The sequence below is a fragment of the Hesperophylax consimilis genome, chromosome 9 (genome assembly GCF_061612785.1).
Source record: "Hesperophylax consimilis isolate HC1 chromosome 9, BYU_Hcon_1.0, whole genome shotgun sequence".
NCBI lineage: Eukaryota > Metazoa > Arthropoda > Insecta > Trichoptera > Limnephilidae > Hesperophylax > Hesperophylax consimilis.
In genome coordinates, this window is record NC_142844.1 from 643,279 (window position 1) to 662,639 (window position 19,361).

The 19,361-nt window shown below is 35.1% G+C and overlaps 1 protein-coding gene across 1 annotated transcript in view; it reads left to right on the forward strand.

The window, feature by feature from the left end:
* Positions 1–19,361, forward strand: part of LOC149420758 (uncharacterized) — a 130,061-nt gene that overhangs the window by 44,568 nt on the left and 66,132 nt on the right. Inside the window, exons 4-5 of the mRNA XM_089635510.1 lie at positions 1,113–1,255; positions 2,157–2,289. Coding sequence (XP_089491636.1) covers positions 1,113–1,255; positions 2,157–2,289 — 276 coding nt within the window. The remainder of the gene's footprint in view (positions 1–1,112; positions 1,256–2,156; positions 2,290–19,361) is intronic.

A 19,361-nucleotide genomic window follows, 5' to 3' on the forward strand; every position in this document is an offset into this window, starting at 1 on the left:
ATCTTTTTTTTTTAATAAAATACAATTAAAATCAAATTTAATAATATAATTATTAAGTTCTGCAAATATTTTGTTTTTGTTATTGTTACAGATGTTTCGGCTTTCTAGGCCTTTTTCAAACTGTCAAACTATTTTCAAACTGCGACAGTTCAAAAATGGTCTTGAAAGCCGAAACAGCTGTAACAACAACAAAAACCAAAAAATACTCGCCGAACTTAATAATTATATTATTAAACTTGATTTTAAATAAATTTAAAAAAAAAAATTAAATCGAGTTCTACGAATTAAAGACAAAAACAAAAAATAACAAATCTAATTCATTTCATGTGTGTCCAATTTTTAACCTAAGTCTTATATTATAACATCTATATCATATAATTTAATATATTGATACAGTGTATAGTTAGACTCCGTCTCTGATATTGCCTGTATACTCGGATATTAAACCTAAGTCTATATTTTTTTAATGATAAATTGATGCTTATGATACAAGGTTTTATGCATAGCACAAAGGATAACAAATTATTATAAGCAATAGGCGACTTTTTGCTTATAATAATTTGTTATCCTTTGTCCTACGCATAAAATCTTGTATTAAAAACATTAGTTTGTCATTAAAAAATATAATATTTGACAAGTAAAAATATTTCACCAACAAATGTAGATATAATATGTCTCGACGCCATCTAGTGAGAAATTTAGCACTAACAAAGCCTTTCCTACAAAATAAAGTTGGTTGTTTACAGGTGAAAAGGTAAGCAGTAATTGTTGATTGAAGTACTAGTACATATTGAATTATTTGGCGTGTTGGGAATAAGTCGACATTTTCAATTTGTATGGATATTTCAGGCGACTATTGCTTATAATAATTTGCTAAGTCTCTATATGACAAAGATAAAGTTTTAACTTTATCGTTTATTTAGTTTTATCTTTATTTCTATTTCTAATTGAGTTCAGACTTGGTTTCCTACAATTCCGCTGGAATCCATGAATTGGCGCCATTCCTTTGTAGAGTAAACACTTTTATAGAAAATGTATCACTATATTATCATTGCATAGATGATCTCTATACTTCCTTACTAATACAATATGATGTTTGTTATTTACTTCAGGTGCTGGCCCGCCTGTGCCGTCCTCCCGTGGGCCCCGGGGCGGGGGCGGGGGCGGGCGCGGGCTCTGACAGCGGGGGACGGCGCCCCGACCTGGCCTGGGTTATGGCGGGCAGGGGGGACGCAGAGCCCCCGACGGAACACAAGTAATTCTTCTTTTATTTTACTATATCTAAAAATGTTTATTGTACCAATAGCGATTTATTAATGTATCCAACACGAGTCAAACAATTTATATTGAAGACGTTTTTTTCTCAAAAACATTTTATAAGTTTCAAATTGTGTTTTAAAACGACTGTTTTGCATTTCGCCTGTCTGTAATTTTTTGCGCGATTCGTACCTTCTTGTCTGAATAAAGTTTGAAAAGGAATTAAATGAGAAAGTGATGTTTATTTGGAAAAATTGTTTGTATAATTGCTAATTTGAAATAAAAAAATGTTACATGGGTACTTTTTGGACGCGAGGTCTACTGTTTAGTGTTTACAGAACTACCATTATTTTAGTATTTATTTATTTTAGTAAATACTGGTAGTTCTGTAAAATATGTCGTATTTAAAAAATAAGCTTTTGTGTTTCCACTCCCCTACAACGTGATTCACTTGGGCATTGCCAATTGTTCTGCTCATCCAGTAGCGCCTGTCTAAACATTTCTATGCAATCTAAAGAACAATTCCGAATAATTTCAGACGATAACTAAAATAATTTTGCCGGCGGGGTTTGTTTCATTTACACTTGGCATACCTGGTAATAGGTACTAAAGATCCTAAAATTATTGCTTCTTTAAAATATTGTACCAACTTCTTGGTAAAATGGAAGAAGTTATTTTCAGATAAATAAATGTGCTTTCTGGGCACGTTATTGGTTTATTTAAGTGTAGGTTATATTATGATATGCCATTGCGCTTTTATATAAGGACGAGAGCTTCTCGGATTCGTTCCGGCCACTTCGTTGGCGCATCATAGCAGCGAACCCATGTGCCCCATGAGAATACCTTATTTGTTAGACGGGGGCGAAGTTCTGTGTGTTTTATTCCTTCACGGGTTGCAGGTACTCCCAGGAGCGCCACCAGCCGCCCCCTTCGGTGGAGAGCACCTTCAGGCCTGCGCCCCCTTACGGGGACATCTCGAGGCCACCACCCACCGCAGATCCGAGGCTACTCCGACAAGGCAACTACGATTGGGTGAGTTTTGATTTTCCCTTTGCTAGCGTCATCGTATTGGTCAACAATCCGACATTTTCTCTAAAATAATCTGTAAGGATACGTTGCGGTAAGGCCCGCGAGTAATTCCATAGAGCTAAATATTGAGCGCGATCATAACGAAGCCCTGTTTTAACTATAATTAATTTTGTTTTTACGTTCCGTTTTCGTTTCAAGATGGTGAGCGTTTTAATTGTTCCAATAATGGTTATTTTTAACAATGAAAAACCTCCGTGTATATTTGAACTTTTTCAATATTATGTTACCTCCCTGCCGGAAGAAAGTTTAAAAAGGGATTAATTAGTGTCATTTGATATAATGACGTATCTTTGGGAAAATTGTGTAATTCCTTCCTTGAAATAAAAAAGGATTAGTGTCATTTGACATAATGAAGAATCTTTGGGCAAATTGTGTAATTCCTTCCTTGAATTAAAAAAAGGATTAGTGTCATTTGATACAATGAAGTATCTTTGGGAAAGTTGTGTAATTCCTTCCATGAAATAAAAAAGGATAATGTGTCATTTGACATAATGAAGAATCTTTGGGCAAATTGCGTAATTCCTTCCTTGAAATAAAAAAAAGGATTAATGTCATTTGATACAATGAAGTATCTTTGGGAAAATTGTGTAATTCCTTCCATGAAATAAAAAAAAGTATTAGTGTCATTTGATATAATGACGTATCTTTGGGCAAATTGTGTAATTCCTTACTTGAAATAAAAATGTTACAAAAAATATTTGGTTTATAATTAAGTAGGTTGGTATTTAAGTGCCTACTAACAAGTCTTGTGATTTGGGAGGAATTTTTTATTAAGATTTATTAAATAAGAGAAAATTAAAAACATATTATAAATAGAATTCTTGTAAACAGAAAGAATTAAAAAATGTCAGGTTATTTGTATTCTGTGAAAGCTTGTCTTCCTAAAAAATAACCAAAAAGTAAACATCGTATAACCAAGATTACTCCCCGGGGATGATTTAAAGTTTGTAATTTTATAAACAATTACTGTAGAAAAATAGAGTAAAATGAATGATAAATATTAATTGATAATTGGCGTTAGTACCTACCTACACCACAAAGGCAATATTTATAACAATGAAGATTTATAAAATATGACCATACAGATTAGGCTGTGAAGGCAGGTTGTTAAGTTTAAAGTTACAGCAAAGCCATATTTTTAAAGTAACAGTTTAGGTGTGTGTACCCACAATATTTAAGGAGAACGTACATAACATACAATACTTCCGGTAGATCCGAAGATCTGCCCTGATGATGGACACTGCAACGCTGTCCGAAACGCCGGCTAAAGAAGGAGTTAGCGCAACACGGCATAACACCCCAAAAACAAACATAAAAAATGTAGCACTTCTACATCAGTACTAGATATTTGCTGCATATTTTATTTAAAAAAAAATTATTCATTATTATTGGGTATATTGACCTCAAATCCAAATTTAAGTATTGTATGTTATGTACGTTCTCCTTAAATATTGTGGGTCCGAAGATTTGCCCTGATGATGGACACTTCAACGCTGTCCGAAACGTCGGCTAAAGAAGGAGTTAGCGCAACACGGCATAACACCCCAAAAACAAACATCAAAAATGCTTTTGGCCGTGAAAATATAAAAACAAGTGCTACATTATTTATTTTATTTAAATTTATAAAATACGGGTCATTAAAGAAATGGAATTTTCACAAATTAAGAGACAATTTTGGCAAATATTTGTGAGTTAATGATAATTATTTAAAAAATAATTTTAACCATGCTTTACTATGTAAATATAAAAATGTTAATTATTAAAAAAAAGTATTTTGATAGGCTTAAATTTCAATTACAAATGACTGATTTACGTTCGAACACAATTTTATCGCAGGGATATGAATTTAAAGGTTCCATGATAACTCAATACAGTGACAATTCAACACACTTTTAAAAAGTGATATAAAGTCATTAGAAACGACGAAAAAAATAAAATTTAAACCTAACCTAACCTAACCTAACCTAACTTGTTTTATCACTTTCCACGACTTTATATAACTTTTTAAAGATGTGATGAATTATTATTTTGATGATTTATCCGGTCACCACATTGCATACAAATCAAAATACTTCTCTAGTGCGATGAAAGAGGAGTGTACGTCGGGAGGTTTGTATGTTTCTAGTTGTATCGTGAAACATTTATCATCAACTGTAACCAGGGCGATACTGAGAGTACTCTGAAACGTGCCACAACTTTACTGTATATTATTTATTAAATAAATAAATTGTAAGATAACACAAATTCATCAAATAAAATTTTTCTTGTTCACGCCGGGATTTGAACCAGCGATCTTCGGATTGCTAATCTAGAGCCTTACCCCTCGACCACGGAAGCCGTCGATTTACATATTGAAAAGTATATAGCATCTTACCCCAGCAAAGAAAGCATCAGTTGAAGTTGTTATTGAAAAATCTTAAAAATTACCTCCCAAAAAAATCGCTAAGAAATGTGTGTTAATTTCTCAATACCCGCAAGACAAGGTTGGATTGGTTCATTTGCTATGAACCTACCGAACTAATCTAATGCTATGCTAATTCGTAAAACCTATTTGTAAATATGTTTCGTATTCTATAATATACAGAAATCATTAGTCTAATCTACTGATATTAATTCACGAAACATCAACTAATATCCTTTTAAATATTCTTTTCAAGTAAAATATAGCCACCAAATTATGAATAACTTGTGATAATTTATTACACATTGTACCTGTTGTAATCATCTATATTTACATTTTTTTGGAATATCTTTTATTTTATCTTTTGAACGTTATACACATGTAATATATCTTGTAATACATCATTGAAGATGAAGATGATATGATAGATGAGGTAGATATCAAAACGATAGCCGCCCAAATATGGGAAAAAATAGTTGATGAAGATATAGTAGTTAATTCTGAATTTGAAATACGAGATCGACTAAAATCACTTAAAATAATTATGTCCCAATGGCTGAGTGGTTAGAGGTGTTGTCACGGTGAAACAATCTTGGGTTATCTTGTGTTCGATTCCCAGTTCCAGTTACCTTTTTTATTTTTCTCTGTCTTGTTCTGTTTCATACTTCGTTTATATTCATTAGTATTATCTTCTTCTTCAATGATATATATTTTATTTTAGTAATAAACATGATTTGTTTAGGTTTTTCTACTAACAGATAAACATACTTTTTTATAGCCATACGTAAATCTTACGCTTACTCAAAGGTCGACAGTTTTAGTAAAATTCTACATTCTAATTAATATTATGAAGTTGCGTGCTAATACTGTAAACTTATCGTTGAAGAGAAAATACAATATCTTGTACTATATTAATTGTTGCGAAATGTCGAGGGAAACTGTTCATAAAAATATCCGATACTTTCTAAGCCCAAATAAGTTGGAAACGTCTTATTAATATTTTCATAATTTACGGCTGACGTTTATTTACGATTAATAGGTGTCATAAATACCATAGAAGGTTAAAAGGAAGTAAGAAAGAATACATATTGTATAAAATGAATAATATTATAGAACAGTGAAAAGAAATAGGAACAAATTCGTTTGGAATGATAGAGTTATTTACCTACTTGTCCGTCTGCTGAAAATGCTAAACTAGTTCCGTTACTTGGCAGATTTTAATTTGTTTTTTTAGAAGGGTTGTTTTAAAATATCATTCGTGTACCATATTCTTAAGCCCGCAGGTTGGTGCCAATATTCTTTGATGTGATCACGAAAAGTTGGCAGCCAAACGTCAACGTGTACTGGCTGCTTTAGGTGTTGAACTACAACCATTGAGGAATTGAAAAGTGGTAGCTGACCTAGTTAATTGATTTGCTAGTTGACAGTTTACATGTAAAATTTGTTCTACCCCATGTTTCTTAAACTCACACTGCTGTCAGTCAGAAAATATAAAATCTAAGTATCCACCACATTTTCAAGACCGGTTAACATATCAGAATTTTGTAGGCTTATTTTTAATCCAATCACAAAATTTGTTAATTTCAATGTAAATGTCACGGCGGTTCTGACCATGTTCTCTATCGAGGCCAAACCGTGATCCCTGCGGCACTCCCCTAAACCCATTTGTTCGGCCGTCGTGTTGCGATAAAACATTTCACGTTAAGTAATATTATTATACTGGGCCGAAATATGTGGGTTAAATAATAATATACGTTTATTAATCCAGTTTTATATATAGTCGCACGATTAACATTAAAAGTACTCAGCGACGGAGTAGGTTCTCGTTATATCACGGGCTATGCTAATTAAGACGGATTTTTGGCTCGATAAGAATACAACAACTGAAAACGTCAAAACATGCGAGACACGATATTTAAAAATATTCTCCAAATTTAGTTACAAAATAATAATAATTATTACTTCTTCAAACAGAGCAAACTTCTTTTGTGCCCACATTTTAATTATTACTTAGTTATGAGTAAAGACTGATGAGTATTGCTCAGGAAACATGTCGGTTTTATCTAAAAAACGAAAGGCTCAATAGGAAGCACTCAAAACGAAGAAGAAATAACTCACAACTCGGTCTTGGCACACCCTCCTTGCCTCATTCTGCTGGTTTGAAAGGGAGATATTATGTAAATACGAATGTTTAAGCGAATATTTAAAAATTACTATGATAAATAATGTAAGGGAATATATTTAGTATGCATGAAATATTAAAAAAGAGCAAAGAGTAAAGAAACTGTGAATTTTTTCATCCCTGTGACGTGTTAAATAACTGAACCCGATGTGTACAATCTTCTGAGCATACTTTGCGATTTTTTTCTTTCGAGGGAATTTCATATGTCATTTCTGTTTTAACTCGGCAAATTTATACCGATTATATGACCGGTCGGTGGGTGACTTGTCATCGCGTTTGAGTCACACCCAGGCGTAGTGGGTTCAATTCCTCGGTTGGCTAAGTCATCCGATAGTAGAAGATATATATTCAGATAGTAGAATATTTTCAAATATTGTCAGGTTATTCTTAACCCGGAAATGTTTGTCTTTCTTTAAAAAAAGGCTTAAGAAAAACATTTTAATCGATTCTTTAAGGGCTTAAAACTTAAAGTGTTCAAGGAAGGTATGTTATATTTCGGTAGACATATAACATACCTAAATGAAACGGTCATTACCTAGTTTGGGGTATTTAAATAAGTAAATTTAAAAAACATAATGAATATATAAGATGGCCTATTGATTTGTGATTTTCACGGCCAAAAGTATTATAGTGATTTATTTTTGGGGTATTATGCCGTGTTGCGCTTCCTCCTTTTCGAAACGTTGGCTAAAACGTTTTGAACAGCATTACAGTGTCACACATCTGCCCTGATGATGGACATGAAACGTTGGCTAAAGAAGGAGGTAGGGCAACATGGCATAATACCTCATAAATAATTCACTGTAAAGATTACCTATTAGTTTTTAATTATTATAACGTTGATCCAAAATATATTTCCAACCTATAGATTTCCAAATTATTGAACGATTTAAAAAAAAAATAATATTTGACTGGACAAAATATTTCACCAACAAATGTAGATATAATATATCTCGACGCCATCTAGAGGGAAATTCAGCACTAACCTTTCTTACAAAAATAAATTTGGTTGTTTACAGGTGAAAAAATATAATAAGCAGTAATTTTCGATTGAAGACTTGAACATATTAAATTATTTGGGAATCAGCCGACGTAGCTCAGTGGTCCAGAGCACCTGACCGGACATCAGAAGACGCGGGTTCAATTCCCATTCGATTTATTTTCAATTTGTGTGGATATTTCAGGCGAGTAATTAATGCTTTTAGTAGTTTATATTACATATTTAGCAAAAAAATTTTAAAAAAATTTTTTTATGTCTGCGAAAATGAAACGGTTCTTTTAAACCAGAAAAGACGTCTTTGTTGACTGTTAACGAAAATCTAAATTAAAAAAGCACGTATTGTGGTCAGTGAACTATAAAAACAAGTAAGTAAACCGATTTATATATTTTTTAAATCATTTTAATCAACTTTCATTCGACTTAATATAGTAAACATTAATCAATTATTATTTTACTATTTCTATAAAACAATATCCTTACAAAAACCTACGAAATCTAGAATAATTAAATTTTTCTGCTAGTTTTAAAATCCCATAAAATTTCGAAAACCGACAAAAGTTTTTTTTTAAATAGTAAAACACGGCTTTGTTCAACTTTTTATTAAATAAAGTAATTAACCTTTTATATGGCCTTTCCAGTTTCCCAGTAGAAAAATGTACTCACATGATTTTTTCTAAGTAAAATAAAAATGCACGCAAGTTTCTCATTATATTATTATAGGTCACACTTTGGTCTAAAACCATTTATTTTCATGACAATAAATAATACCTTCTCTTGCGGTAACCCCAATTTACCTTACAGCTGATTATGGTCAAGCAATTCGAGGCTTGGTTTTCAATAAACTTAATTATTGCATGAAAAACTGTTTCTTTTGCTAGGAAAGAAATGGGCAGGTGAATTATTTCACCCGTGGCGAATTGATTTAAGACGTTTACCAAAATATAACATTTTTTGATTTTTGTTTGAAAATACCCGAGAAAATTTTTATAGAATATAAATTCTAGAATATCTAGTATCTACCTTTTTGACTTTTAGCCCTCGATAACATGGTATACTTACATGAATAGATAAATATATATTACATACGAGACTTACTTCATGTGCATACGTTATATATTTTACCTTAAACATTATTAATATTTAAAGAGCACTATGCAATGATCCTGAACGTTTTGATAAAAATTGCCACCACACTGTTTGCCACGGATAGAGCTATCCCATCTTTGTAAGACTTGGTGGTTCTTCTGACCTAAGTTGGGTAGGTAGCACGACTAACAGATGACCATTGGAATCAAAATGTCATCGGAGAGCAGCCTTGTTTGGGAGAGTAGGTAGAAGTGTGGTAGTAAGTAGAAGTGACAGAAAAGAACTGTTGGCTTCTGCTGAGTGAGTATTGCAAAAAATTACAAAATTAACTAATTTGATCGCTAATCTCTAAAGCCTAAAGCCAAAATACTCTTGAACAGACAAAGATTCATACGGAGTAATTATGGATGTACGTACTAGATAAATATAAACATTGTTGACTGTTGGTTTACATAATGGGAAACACACTTTGACTAAAATGACTCGTTTTTATGGATCGGTTTAATGGACCTTTCCAGAAAATTGTCGCGCTTTCCTTTGATCCCTGTAATAAAATCATTCCAATATCACGTCATTGGGAAAGTTTTGAATTGACACGCAGGTGCCGACCTCCAAATTAGTGTGAAAGATTAAAAAACCCCATTACGGCGCCATTATTACGCGATGGCGAAACCCGCCCTTGAAAATTGTGCGGTCCCACCATTGTCATTATCTAATTTATCTTTGTGCAAATTTCGCGGGAAACGTGAAGGCAACACAAAGAAACATGGTAATGTAACAACGTGTCATCCTTTTGTGTGTTGGAATCGATGAAAAACGACGCTTAATTACACAAAGCGATGATGAATCGATGAGGACTCGCGGTTAACGGTTACGTGTCGCTCCACGCTCTGTCGTGCGGATTGAATGTAGAAACGATTGTGATATTTTCGCAAAAATCACGCAATAACATGTACGACGTCTTTTTGGAATAGTAACTACGATAACTAGAGAAAAAAAATCAAGTAAAGTGCGACTTCTCACTAAAAGAGGCTTTGGTATAGACCAAATAACTTATTAAGTTTGCATGTTATTGCGCAAACCCCTTCGTCATGTTTGCCATTTGCTTTTCTATTGGTCAACAATATTCAGAACAGGGTAGTTTCATGCAGATTTTTTTAAAAGCTGGATTTTTATGACTGGAAAATAGGATTAAACTTTTTATGAAAGGTAATTTGAGATGTGTTTATTAGCCGAGGTAGAGTTCTAATCTTCCATCCTCATGGAAGTTCGAGGGAACTAAATTAATAAGTAATTAACTTGAAGACTGTTTTAAACAAATGCACTGAGGAATTCGATAAATTTACTATTTTCTATTCTAGGTTTCTAAGTGTCAGACAATATCCCGCAAGTCAATTTTGCAGGCTTGTATGGGTACCGCCGCCCCGGGAACCATTTATTAAATAACCAACACCTCTGCCATATGTCACCCCAAGTGGTCCGATAAGTTTGGTAACTTATCAGGGGTGCCCGGGTTCACACTTCTGACCCCTCCAGCAGGACTCTCTCATAACATCGCCTTGCACCGCAGTGGGAGGGATGGATTCATACGTTCGTCACTCCTGGACATACTGATCCCCAGATTCCTACGGGAATCTTCCTGAGGGGAATTATTTTTCTCAGGGCCTCATGTGAGGAGCCAATGTAAAAAATGTTCGAATTGTTCAGTTAAAAATATCAAAGACAATGTTTTGTTGGCTAAATAATCAATTTAATTTCTTTCTCTTTTATATTCCAATAACTATTTATTATGTTTAATGATAGCAGATTGTTATGAAAATAACATACGATTTTCACTCTAAGTAAGAACCTGTCAAATCTGTGATTTATCTTGTCTATTGTTTATGCTCTGGCAACTTAGAACTTTAACAGGAAGTGAGAAGAAATTCAAGATGGTGGCACTTCCCGGCCGGTCACAGGAGAGACAGGCTGTCCGGTCGGGGGGTCAATTATTATTTCTGGAGGTCTGAGGCTCTAATCGAAAGTTATTTCATGGATTTGCGATTAATACCGAAATGTTCAGTTTGTGCATCGAGATTAGAAGTCTAGTCATATTTCCCGCGAGTGGAATTCGCCCGGGTGGCGTGAATAATGAAAACGTTTTTACCATGCGTGGCCATGGTGGTAATCCGAGTTTATTCAAGCGATCGGTGATTATTTCTGCCGATAATCTGTTTTCGCCGTGTGCATTTTGATTCAGAGCATTATTAAGTTCCACCTTGCCTTCGTGGAAGGGCAACTTACGGATTAACCGTCTACTCAGGGCTGGACCACACTGGGCCGTAGGCCAGCCACATTCTGATGCCGTCTACTCCTCTTGGCTGGACCACACTGGGCCGTAGGCCAGCCACATTCTGATGCCGTCTACTCCTCTTGGCTGGACCACACTGGGCCGTAGGCCAGCCACATTCTGATGCCGTCTACTCCTCTTGGCTGGACCACACTGGGCCGTAGGCCAGCCACATTCTGATGCCGTCTACTCCTCTTGGCTGGACCACACTGGGCCGTAGGCCAGCCACATTCTGATGCCGTCTACTCCTACTGGCTGGACCACACTGGGCCGTCGGCCAGCCACATCCTGATGCTGCCGTCCTCTAGCTACATGGCTGATTCATCTACTCCGCCATTCGCGGCACTCAGTGTTCGTTCCTCATAACTAAATACGTTCTTATTATTTTAGACAGGGTAGATAGATTCTACGTTCTGGTCGATGGGGGTAAGTTTTCACCTTTTTTGTATTTCTCTGTGAAATTTATCAAATATAATTTGTTACGGCCAGTCCAAAGTTTATCCAGATTACTTTCATTCTACAACCTTGCAACTTCCTTTCAAACATCATGTAGATGGGATATATTTTTCCCCGCCCTGAATGGAGAATTATGCTCTACCGTCGGTAGGTCGGTTTGGCGAGCTCTTTTCCAGTTCAACCACTGGAAGGGACTCTGGCGCGTTGGCCTTCAAAGACCAACAAAGTCAAACTTGGCCACCCACTATTCATTCATATTAACAGTCAATAATGTACTTAGAAAAACCACACACAATAACAGCCTATTAACGCATCTATGGGCCAAGTAAGTATCGTAACATTGTGTCAAATTCATATCCATAACATGGCGCATCAACGTGGTTGGTTCGTATTTGTTCTTATTATTTGATTTTGAGTCGAAGTTGCAAGCATTTTAGTAATCATGTGTATTTGTTTTGTTTCGACGTGTCTCACATAAAACATAACCTATAAATGTTATTAGGTACATAAATGTCAGTCAACAGTGCGAACTTATTAAAGTGCCATCAGTGCAACCAACATAAATAACGATTTGTACGCATTATTATAATTTATTTTTATTTTACGGGCAATATTATTTTATTTTACGGGCAACACAATACTATGTGTCAACTTGACAGCTAGGAATGTCAAGCGTAAACAAACATCGCGATTTTGACAACAAATGTCAAAATAATAATACACTTTGAAAGTTTCGATAATTATGTTATGCAACCAATACTATACAGTGCTTATAAGTGCATTTAATTATATATTTGCCTCGCGGGAGTACAATATATTCATAGCTATCGTCATTAGCTAATTTATAATCATTTTGTATTCAATACTTGCGGTTTTATAATTAAACTTTTCAAGATGTCGACCTTAATAGATAACATCAATGGTAAAACGAAGGAGGAATTGTCTTCGGACCTTTTATCCAGAAATATTACACCGGACAGTACATTAGAGGAAATGCGAACTCAGGCCAGAAGGCATAACAAAAATATTAAGATTTCAAGAGTTTTAGAGCATCACGAGGGGAATGTTAACCCAGACAATGACAACGAATTTGGGACAAATTACATAAAATATACTAAAGTAATATATAACGAATCACATCCTTCCTCTTCTTCATCCTTAAGTACTATTAATGATTGGAAGATTAAATTTGATGGAAATAGTTGCGTAAGGGACTTTATAATTCAAATAGAAGAAAAATGTAGAACTAGGAACGTCAGTCATGTTGACTTAATAAGATGTTTTCCTGATATTTTAGAGGGTTTGGCCTTATTATGGTTTAGGTCCATCTATACTCCCGAATTAACTTGGATTGAATTATCTACATTACTTATAAAACAATTCGAAACAAATATTAAACAAATAGAATTAAAGTCACAACTTTTCTCTATGAAACAACCTGCCGGTATGTCTGCTTTCGAATTTACGTTGAGAATGCAGAAGCACAACAACATGCTTGATGCCAAATTACCTACCTCTGAACTATTACAATTATGTATGACGGCATTATTACCTACTTATATCAACCTTCTTGCGTCTCGGGACTTCAATTCTTTTTCAGAATTAACCGAAGCTACAAATAAGTTGGAGTCTTATTCAACGTCTAATTTAAGGGAAAATAAATCTTCTTCTTCTTTTTACAATACTCAACTTAAAGATAATACAAAAAATTATTATACCAATTCACGGGGTAATAATAATTTCAATTTTAATCATAACCCTTCTTATCGTGGTACCCACACTAATCGTTCAACGGATTATAATTATAAACAAAATAATAATAATAATAATAAACAACATAATGCCAATAATAAAAACAATAATAATTCTCGGGTTTTTTATAACCATCATTCGAAAAAACCAACTTCCAATGACAATAGAGAAAAGGAGATGTGTCATACTGAATCAAATTCCTCAGGGAACAATATTTATTGTTCTTTTTGTAAATTAAGGGGGCATCTACTATCGGAATGTAGGAAGAAGAGTCACAACAACTCTAAACCTAGGGTTGCTTCTTTAAAATATAGAGAATCAAAAAACTAAATGTGAGTCGCTCTGTTCACGCGCCTTCCTTTGCGCAGAGGAAATGCGAGTGGCAGAGTTGGCTCCGTTTGGTTAGACAGTTTCTTTCGGGCTCGAGTTCTGAGGTGGAGGTACCGCCGCCGAAGGATTCCGAGCTTGAAAGGGATAATCGACCTTTTGCGGATATCTTTATTGGAAATAATTTTTATAAAGCACTACTTGACAGTGGTTCTTCAATCTCCTGTTTAGGAGGAGATATTCATTTAGTTTTCTTAAAATTAGGTTATGAATTAGTTAATATCGATTTCAATGTTTCTACAGCTGATGGAACAAATCAGCGTGTTTTAGGTACAATGACATTGCCAGTTACGTACAAGTCTATAACACATAATGTACTTTTCTACGTCGTCCCTTCTTTATCTCCTAATTTTATTTTAGGAGTAAATTTTTGGAAAGTGTTTCAAGTCGCGCCGGAACTCTTTCCGAAAGAACCCAATCCTCAACGAACGGGTCATATCAATGAGTTGAGAGCTATTCAGCCAGCCTCTTCCTTATCCAAGGAGGAAAATAAAACTCTTACCAAAATTATTAAGAAATTTGAATCCATTTCTTTTGAAAAGAAAGGTTTAGGGTTAACACACTTAGTCAAACATAAAATTATTACTACGGGTCCTCCGGTTAAACAACGATATTACCCTCTTTCTCCTGCTAGACAGAAACAACTAGATAATGAAGTAGATGAAATGCTCAAATTAGGAGTCATCCGTCCTTCACGCTCACCTTGGTCTAGCCCAGTATTAATAGTCACAAAGAAAGATGGAACGGGTCGTTTTTGCCTTGATTCCAGAAGGATCAATAATCTTACAATTAGGGACAGTTATCCATTACCGTATATCTCTCGCATACTGGACAAGCTTGGTGGAGCCAGATATATCAGCTCAATAGATTTGTCAAAGGCTTTTTGGCAGATCGCCCTAGACAAAGATTCGTGTGAAAAGACAGCTTTTGTCGTGCCCGGTCGCGGTTTGTTCGAATTCACTCGGATGCCTTTCGGGTTAAAAAACGCTCCGAGTGAACTCCAAAGACTAGCAGACGCTCTGTTTGGACCAGAGTTCGATGAGAACGCATTTTGTTATTTGGATGACCTAATCTTAGTGTCTGAAGATTTAGAATCTCATTTTAAACTGTTAATTAAAGTTTTTGAACGGTTAAGAGATGCGGGTCTCACGATTAATTTAAAAAAATGTGAATTCTGTAAGTCAGAACTTAAATACTTGGGATATATGGTGGATTCCAAAGGTCTTCGCACCGACCCAATTAAGATAGAAAGTATAAAAAATTTTCCAATTCCTAAAAATGCTAAAGGAATAAGAGCTTTTCTCGGGCTATGTGGTTATTTTAGACGTTTCATAAAAGGATTCTCTAGTATAGCTGCTCCCCTGTCAAAACTTACTGGATCAAAAAAAGGAATAAGTTTATTTAAATGGTCGAAAGAAGCTGAAACAGCGTTTAATAAATTAAAGGAAGCACTTACGACTGCTCCTGTCCTTAGTTGTCCAGACTTTACTAAGCCTTTTGCTATTCATTGTGACGCAAGCTCTGTGGGTATAGGTGGCGTCCTTATACAATCAATTGAAGGGATAGAACACCCTATCGCTTATTATTCTAGGTGCCTTAATACACATGAACGTAATTACGGTATCACAGAGCGTGAACTGTTAGCAGTATTAGACTCGGTCACACATTTTAGACCATATATAGAAGGGGCACATTTTTCTGTTATCACTGACCACTCTAGTTTAAAATGGTTAGGATCTTTATCGAACCCTAGTGGACGTCTTGCACGTTGGAGTTCTCGCTTATCTCAATTCTCCTTCGATGTTATACATCGTAAAGGCACACAACACATCGTCCCGGACGTACTTTCGAGAATGGACCAAGCTACAATAGCAGTCATTGAATCTAATTTGTCCACCGATAAGTGGTATACAGATATCTGGAGAGGCTGCAAAGAATGTCCTCAGCGTTTTCAAAACTTTCAGATACGTGAAAATGAATTGTTTCGTCACACAAAAACCCGTTTACCTCTGTGTGAAGATACTTCTTGGAAAAAAGTAGTCCCTCTGGAAAACAGAAGGGAAATTTTGTCAGACTCACATGAATCCTCTCGTGCTTGTCACCCAGGAGTCTTTAAGACTTATAAAAAATTACAACTCCGTTATTTCTGGCCAAATATGTACAAAGAGGTGAAACAATTCGTAAATCAATGTGCCGTCTGTAAAGCACACAAAATTAGTACAGCCCCGCCTAATGGAATTTCTTCAAATTATAAAAAAGTTACGAGACCTATGCAGATGTTATCAGTGGATCTAGTAGGCCCTCTGCCTAGAAGTTATTCAGGTTTTACAGTTATATTATCATGCGTGGATGTTTTCTCTAAATATACCTGGTTATTCCCGCTACGCCAAGGAACCGCGAGAAGTATTATTAAAAATTTAGAGGAAAATATTTTCCTTGTACACGGAGTACCGCGTACCATTGTATGTGATAATGGGAGACAGTTCATTTCTAAAGAATTTAAAGAACTATTACAAAGTTACAATATAAGCCCTCCATTTTACAATTCACTGTACACACCTCAGAACAATGTTGTTGAAAGGTATAATCAAACCTTAGGCACGGCACTATCAATATTAGTGGAATCAGATCATCGTAATTGGTCCAAATTTCTCCCACAAATTCAATCGGCAATGAATAATACCGTAAATTGTACTACAGGATTTACTCCTTTCTTTGTTATGCACGGTAGAGAACAAATATTAGATGGGGATCTCCACCGTAATCCATTAGCAGATGAAGTATCCAGTCCGCAAGACTCCTCTCATCTCAAAATTTACACTGACAGATTAAATGGACTGTCCACAATTTATGAACAAGTCTCAAACGCTCTTTTTGCAGCATTTAAAAAAGGCGCTAATCACTACAATTTACGGAGAAGAAACGTTACCTTTCAGGTCGGAGACGTAGTCTGGAGAAGAAACTTTGTATTATCCAATGCTTTGAACTATTTTTCACAAAAATTGGCACCTCGTTTTGTTCAAAATATTGTTGTTAAAAAAAAATCAGACCTAGTCTATACACTGGCTGATTTAAATGGTAAGGAAACTGGTGACTTTCATGTCAAAGATATAGTAAAATCAGATAACATACCAGTTTAGTCTTCTACCATAAAGTATCGTGTGGAGACTGGCCATCTTTACAGGTGCTATCTTTAAATAAATCTTCTGAATACTGCTCATTTCAGTTCGGCCTGATCATCCGGATTGCTATGACCAGTATTTGTTAATAAATATACATATTTTTAAGTTTGTCCTTTACGGAAAATTAATTTTACTCCAGTTGATTACTCGAGTATAATTTCTCATTAGAATAATAAGTTAAAATTTTGTAGATTATAAAATATACATATTTTTAAGTTTGTCCTTCACGGAAAATTAATTTTACTCTAGTTGATTACTCGAGTATAATTTCTCATTAAAATAATAAGTTAAAATTTGGTAGATTATAAAATATATATACAAATGTGAGATGCTTCGAAACACAAATACATACATATTTCTGGTCACGATCAGTTCAACTTAGCTCATATTTATTTTTAAGTTTATTTTTATGTCAACTTGGATTATACGACGATATGAACCCGCATATCCTCTTGTATTCTAAGCTTAATATCATATGAACTGTGTTCATATACCTTTATATTGTATTACTTTAAGTAAAAACATATGGAATTATTCGCCCAGTATTTCAAGATGTTCCGAGTTTAAATATATTGTGCTTACATAGGTCTCATTGCCCATTTGTCTATGTAAGTATCTTTACTATTACAAAAAAAAATTCTTGTTAAGTTTCTATAAACAAGTTACTACTGAACTAATATTAATAAATTTATATAATATTAAAACTTCATCATTTGAAAAATGTAAATCAATCCTAAAAATAAATTAGTGATTGATTGGTTCCTGTGAGAACCTCGGTAATTAGTTACACTAATACTACAATTTACAAATTGAACCCTCGGGGACAAAAGACGAATACTTAATTGATTGGCACCATTTTTAACGATGGTTGTAGACTATTTATAGCACCATTTATTTACGATGGTCGCTAACAATTCTATTGGCACCATTTTTAACGATGGTTGTTTACTAAATAATGTGGCATCATTTTTGCGATGATTGTAAGACTATTCATAACACCATTCATTTACAATGGTTGGTTATATCCTGTATTTCATATACCAATGGTAAAATAAACTTATATGTTGTTTTCTATTGTATAACTGTCAGAAAAACTAAACCCACGAGACCAGTTTAGGGAGTTAGATAGGAATACTCTTCTATAGAGGAACTCTTCTTTTCCAAAATGGATTTAGAATCAGTGATAAAGTGCAGATGGTACACCATCTACGAGTGTAGCCTACTTTGGCTTATTTAAAAAAAGTGAATCTGAACAGTGATGCTTTGTGCATATTTAATGTTTTGATGTATATTGATGTCATGCTTTAGTGATAATATTTGTATACTAATTTTAAGTTCTATTCTGTTATAGATGCTACGTCTACGGTAGTCCCAGACGAGAGTCAGAATACATCACCCAGCGTCGTACATGCTGCGGGTGATTACGGGCCCCGTCCACGTATCTTCTTACTGCTAATTGTGTACAATTTAAGGTCTTTATTTCTAAGTTCTGATTTTGTTATATCTAATACTCTGAACTTCAATTGGATGCGCCGCAGACTCATCCATCATGTCTTACGCATGATGGGCGCGACTGATTTTGTGGCACACCCTTTTGCAAGCATACTATTACTTGTTATGAAAATAACATACGATTTTCACTCTAAGTAAGAACCTGTCAAATCTGTGATTTATCTTGTCTATTGTTTATGCTCTGGCAACTTAGAACTTTAACAGGAAGTGAGAAGAAATTCAAGATGGTGGCACTTCCCGGCCGGTGACAGGAGAGACAGGCTGTCCGGTCGGGGGGTCAATTATTATTTCTGGAGGTCTGAGGCTCTAATCGAAAGTTATTTCATGGATTTGCGATTAATACCGAAATGTTCAGTTTGTGCTTCGAGATTAGAAGTCTAGTCATATTTCCCGCGAGTGGAATTCGCCCCGGGTGGCGTGAATAATGAAAACGTTTTTACCATGCGTGGCCATGGTGGTAATCCGAGTTTATTCAAGCGATCGGTGATTATTTCTGCCGATAATCTGTTTTCGCCGTGTGCATTTTGATTCAGAGCATTATTAAGTTCCACCTTGCCTTCGTGGAAGGGCAACTTACGGATTAACCGTCTACTCAGGGCTGGACCACACTGGGCCGTAGGCCAGCCACATTCTGATGCCGTCTACTCCTCTTGGCTGGACCACACTGGGCCGTAGGCCAGCCACATTCTGATGCCGTCTACTCCTCTTGGCTGGACCACACTGGGCCG